At 37.2% G+C, this 6285-nt stretch overlaps 1 protein-coding gene across 1 annotated transcript in view; it reads left to right on the forward strand.

Annotated features, from left to right (window-relative positions):
- Positions 1 to 6285, forward strand: part of LOC106868338 (multiple epidermal growth factor-like domains protein 10) — a 24745-nt gene that overhangs the window by 13057 nt on the left and 5403 nt on the right. Inside the window, exons 8-11 of the mRNA XM_014913545.2 lie at positions 324 to 518; positions 2716 to 2862; positions 4156 to 4290; positions 5139 to 5270. Coding sequence (XP_014769031.1) covers positions 324 to 518; positions 2716 to 2862; positions 4156 to 4290; positions 5139 to 5270 — 609 coding nt within the window. The remainder of the gene's footprint in view (positions 1 to 323; positions 519 to 2715; positions 2863 to 4155; positions 4291 to 5138; positions 5271 to 6285) is intronic.

Below are 6285 nucleotides of genomic sequence, written 5' to 3' on the forward strand. Positions count from 1 at the left end.
TATATATATATATATATATATATATATATATGGGAGAATTTACGAAAAAAACAACATACGAAGACAGGTGATGTAAACAACAAATGGATGTATTAGTTTAACGCTCGGGAATAGGGAAAGACTGTGACGTTTCGAGCCTACGCTATATGTATCTATATATGTATATATATGTATATATATATATATGTATATCTATCTATCTATCTATCTATCTATCTATCTATCTATCTATTTATTTGTCTGTCTGCGTTCTGTATATGTTTCATATATTGAGTAAGCAAAAGTAGATTTTCGTTCAACTTTCATTTTCTTTTTATCAACAGAATCACGATTTAAGGATTTTCGTGTTCTCGTGAATTCAGGACCTAATGGTTCTTTTGTTAAAGCCCATCAAAGTTCTTCTACTGAACACACTAAAGATATCATCTACATCCGATTAAAAAAACCAATTCAGGGAGACATTCTCAAAATCGAAGGTCCCCATGCCATGCTTACATTGTGTGAAGTTGAAATAATAAGTAAGTGAAGCTTTATTAGTTTGATCCTTCTATTAATTGATGAATATTTTGAAACTGAGATCATACTTTGTTTTTCTCCGATTTTGCACCGTTTTCATAGGATGTTCGGTGGGCCATCTTGACTCCAGTTTTTATTTTAAAGAAACCCTGTATTGCAGAAAAACACGCATGAAACAGACTTTCAGAGATGACTCTAAGACTGACACAAGCACATACATACATAGCTATCTATCTATCTATCTATCTATCTATCTATCTATCTATCTATCTATCTATCTATCTATCTATCTATCTATCTAGCTAACTATCTATCTATCTATCAGTTTGTCTGTCTATCTATCTATCTATCTATCTATCTATCTATCTATCTATCTATCTATCTATCTATCTATCTATCTGTCTGTCTGTCTGTCTGTCTGTCTGTCTGTCTGTCTGCTTGCCTGCCTGTCTATCTGTCTATTCAAATATAAATCAGAATCAGCAACTGTTGTAAACATTATCGAATACACATACTCAGTATGTGTGCTATACTTGTTATCCGGTCGGCTGCGAGTTGACGCGTTGGAGATGACTCTCTCAAAGTGCCGGGTGCTACAATACCTGAACGTCATAGTCAGACACAGGCAAAACAACGCAGTCTGAATCTCATTCTGGAGCAATGGTCATTTATGTTTCGATATTTTTCTGGCTTATCAACCTCACGCACTCGAACCGAACCAGAGACAAACTGAACGGCCTATACGTCTCGCAAGTGCGGTGTTTCTGCATTCATTGATTTTTTTCTCCAACGCGTTATGGGCGGCGACATCAGGGTTTGTGAGGTTGGAGCTGGAGAACGTGTCGTATGTTGCGTCCCAGGCTAGAGACCTGTTTCTTTCGAAATGAAGAGGGTTACACCATCGGGGCGATTACCATCTCGTGGTCAAGACCTGCTGGCTCAAGTTCAGACGGAAAACCGGCCAAGTCAAAGCCCCATTCTGATTATACCATTCAGAGTAGTGTCGGCGGAATCGACCTGCGGTAAGGCTGCAGGATAAACAATGCACGCCAAATTCGTCTCCTACTGCTTCGCAGCGACAGTTTTGCGGCTCGCGCACACGGGGATCGAAGAGTTGGGTCACTCTGATACGGGTGCACTCATCATCTAGAAAGGTACCAGTAGATGCGGAGGGCACCGAATTAAGTCATGCGCTGCTATTTGTCTGCGAGGCAGAGCGGAGGCAGGCAAGGCGGTACTGGTCTAGTGACGTCTCTAGCTACTTGTGAGTGGAGTTGGATCTGAAGTCGCCCCAACTGCGCTGGGCGGCATATTCTGGGGGACGGTGGACCCATCAGCTGTCAAATCGGCTAGGGCTAACTCCAGTACCTTGGCCACATCAGGTTCGGCTAACTTGTGGAATATCTCGCCAGTGAAGTCGCGGCTGAAGGAGACCGAGGAAAGACAGGCCGGTAGAAGCAGGTCCACTGCAGATGGAGACCAGAACCATGTGTCTATCATCGTTTCAGATCATTGCAACATAAATTAGAAGGAAATTGAGGGAAATTGTTTATTAATTTCAGAAAGGTTGAAAATGATATTGAATGTTTCTTTGCTTCGCAACCTGAAGGGATTTATGCCCAAGAGATCGACAGTTTGCCAATATATGGGATTATATTATCAATAATAAGGGTAAATATTATCTTGGTAAATTATATCAATTAAGAGCAAAGAGGCATTTATTTCCATTTGGAAACGCGACAGGACATTTTTTCCAACCTAATCTCTCACTGTATCACTGTGTTGCAGCTTTCCATCGCACCCCTCCATTTATGGTAGTGTAAGTGATAAAGATATGTCAGTAACATTGTAAAAAAAAAAAAGAAATTATTTCCCGTTTTATCATCTTCATTTACAGTTTTCATTTATGTACAAAGCGAAACGTACATTCGTCACGCTATTTCTAATAATTACGGAGAGAGTACGTGTAGCTGTCATCCAAGCGCTAAATATATAAATAGGAAATGTCGTTGATCGAACAATTTGAACGTTTATTGAAAATTATACTCACCCATTTTTATTCACGCCGTATATTTACAACACACACACACACACACACACACACACACACACACACACACACACACACACACACACACACAAATGCACACGCACACATACACATATATACGCGCACATAATCGATGTGTCTTTTTTCAGAATGCAAACATGGATACCACGGCTATCTCTGTACAAAGCACTGCTCCTCTCTTTGCGTAAATAATGACTGTTCTGATTCCGATGGCCGCTGTACATCAGCTTGTCTTGACGGTTATTCATGGAACAGGAGTAAAAGAGATTGCAAAGGTAAGTGATCATTATAGAAATAGAGTTATTTTTCTTTTTACTTGTTTATTCTATACTGTCAACTGAATGAGTTGTAAACGTAGTCTTTCTACCTATTGCAGTATTTCTTCAGACTGAATTTATTTCATGAGGTATCACAATTTTCGTCACACAGCTGTAAAATGGTTCATGACATACATCCACTGCAACGCTGAATTAGTGACCAATTCGCAGTCGTACGTCAAAACGTTTAACATCTCGTCAAATTTTATGAGATTTAACGGTTTCGTGTGCTATTGATTAAATGGCTGTTCCACAATGGAATTGGTTCAAGTTACTTTCTTGTACAACTTGGAAATATAAACAAATTAAACCAGAGGAATCTATTTGGTACTGACTGCCTTATTAAGTAAATGGATTTAGTTATGAATGAGAAACGCGATATTGATATATTTATCAATATTTTTCAATGTTTGAATTTATTTGAGATAAACATACCTTATTTCTTCTTCAATCAATTTTTTTTTTTACATGTAATGCTAATAAGTAGAGGAAATACTTTATATTAAGTACATCATTTTGTATTTTCTGCTTTAAAATATTGTATTATTATCGTGGCACATCTAATTACACCTCGAGGTGCATCGTTGTATTGCGACGCCCAGTTTGGGTATTACTACAAGATTATTAAAATTCTGACCTGCAAGAAATAGTAGCCAAATCTCCCTCAAATCACACACTACCCTCTTATACAAAGAAAGAATACATACGATAATTTAGCTATTCAGATACTGTATACGCTCTCTGAAAATAAGCTGGGTGGTCATTGGTTTGGGACAAACAACACCAAGAACCACCTCACTGACCTTAAACGCTTTCTAGTTTTCACATTTGTCCTCGAGGAGTTCATCACTTGAAGCGACAAGCATACAAGAATAGACTGGGTTAAAAAAAACCACATGTCACAACTGACAATAATTCATATTCAGGATATATTAGTGCGAAGGCCCATCAAATGGTGAAGGCTTCGTATCTCAAGTGTAACAGATCTGTGACTTGAACTTACTCTTTCGACCAACTATTATAGATATGCTCATCATATCTGATTTTAAACTAAACTCAGCAATAACAGAAACAGCATATGATAAATGGCATCGTAAGGAAATCCTTCACATAATTCTTTCGGTAGCTTTTAACTTGTCTCTTTTAATTCTTAATTCCTATAATCGATAAAGTGTATCTGAGATTTTAAACTTTAATAGAGTCTCTTTAATGTCAAATCTGGTGGACATTAAAAGAAATTGTTCTTTTCAGAGTGTACTCCTGGAAAATATGGTACTCACTGTGATGGGAAATGCAACTGTCGAAAAAAGGACATCTGCGACAGAGTCACTGGAATATGCCCACGAGGATGTCCACCTGGTTTCAGATCAGCCACTTGTCAAAAAGGTTAATAACGTTTGCTTTCTGTTGTCATTGTGTATTGCAATTGTTGTTCTTTTGAGTTATGTATTCTGAGATGTTAGAAGTGTGCTAATACAAGATATAGCAAGGATTATCAACAAGGGCGACAGCACTGTGTGTGACATGGAACAGTGTACTAACAATGTACTGGCTTTTTCGGCAAAATATAAAAAACAAGGGATACAACAAGATATACAAAGTAGGGAAACAACAGCCTAAGCTAACAACTTAACAACAAAGTCTACTAACAAGGGGTACAGCAACATATATAACATAGGGAACGACAACCTGTGATGACAAGGGAAGCAATAACATGTATTGTCAACGTTGACTACATAGTATACTAATATGGGTGAAGAACGTGTGCTAACAGGGAAGGTAATAAAGTGTGCAAGAGTCGCACCAACGTGTACTAAGGAGGGAGATGGCAGAAGATTGTATGCCTGAAGACATCTAACCAATTGCTTGAAATAGTTGTCTGTCTTACACATTCTCAGATTTCCGTTGATTAAAGTTTTTCACTATTTGGGTATGGTTGATTTATTAAGAAGCTAGTTTAGCCGGTTTAAGGTTCGATTTCAATGCACAGAAATTTAGGTAAATATCTTCTATGAAAGTCTTGGATTGATTCAAGCCTTGTGAATGAAACAGACCATTTGGAAGCCACCAGATGGAGTGAGCTTCAGGGAAGCTCTGTGAAATTCGCAAATAATATGGTTCTGTCGTCTTCAGTTGGCGTCGACTATGATGCCAGTAATATTATGTCACTGATATTTAAAAGGCAACAATAAATTCGTAAATTAAAATGTGTTTCTTCTGTTTTTGTTTTTCAGCATGCCGTAAAGGTACATATGGAGATGAATGTCGTAAGCGCTGTCATTGTATTGACAGCAGTTGCAACCCAGAAAATGGTCATTGTGCTCATGGATGTGAGGCTGGATATCTGGGTGAAAGCTGTCAAGAATGTGAGTATGAAACAACTGATTATACCATTGGAATTATGAAGTGAATTCAAAGTGAATATATTGGGTTGTCCGGAAAGTTCGTGCCGATTTATAGTAGTTTACCTTTTGACTTATTTGCCATGAAACCGCCTCAATTCTGGGAAGAGGGTATTTTCAAGTTAAAGGAAAGATGGAAACGCATTGTGCCAGAAAATGGTTCATATTTGGTTGATTCAAAATGTAATGGCAAGTATTTATTGACCTTTTTCTTTCCTTTAAAAATCGGCACGAACTTTCCGGACAACCCAATATTTAGTTCAATTCACTTATGGACGAATTTTATGTTAGGACTTCACCTGCCTTTGGTTGTCAGAATTTATCTGGCCTTCTGTGATTGGCCTAGTGTAATTCTTTTCCCCATTTGACTGATAATTACCCCGTCAACCTACTCTCTTTAGGATTTTCTTCTTTTCAAGCATATTTTCTGCTTCGCTTTCTAATTTGCCTTTGCGAAATCGACTCTTTTGTTGTTCCTGTAACAATAAAAGATATTATTTGACTCAGGTTCGTTCTTATTCCTGCTAGAATTTATGTGGGTAACGGGTTACTACCAGTAACTTTATATATCCACAAGCTTTCGATAATCTTTCAAGTGTTGAAAATCCTTCTGATAATCTTTCCTGTGTCTAAGAGGTAAACTTTCTGTGGAAGCTCTTCAGGACATTCTATTCCAATCTCTTCCAACCATTCATCTATATCCTTACTCACAGTTCCTAATGCACCAATTATTGCAGGCTCAACTTTACATATTTCATACTCCAAATTCTCGTAATTTCAAATTTTAAAGGATTGTATTTTAAAACGTTTTTCTTCTTTCTTTACAAACAAAAGTCAAACATATAATAATAATATTAATAATAATAATAATAATAATAATAATAATAATAATAATAATAATAATGGCAGGTGCTTACCTCCATTATTATTATTAAGCACCTGCCAATATATACAAACTGCACAATTACAAAAGTTAAAC

Source organism: Octopus bimaculoides, chromosome 14 (genome assembly GCF_001194135.2).
Source record: "Octopus bimaculoides isolate UCB-OBI-ISO-001 chromosome 14, ASM119413v2, whole genome shotgun sequence".
Classification (NCBI taxonomy): Eukaryota; Metazoa; Mollusca; class Cephalopoda; order Octopoda; family Octopodidae; genus Octopus; species Octopus bimaculoides.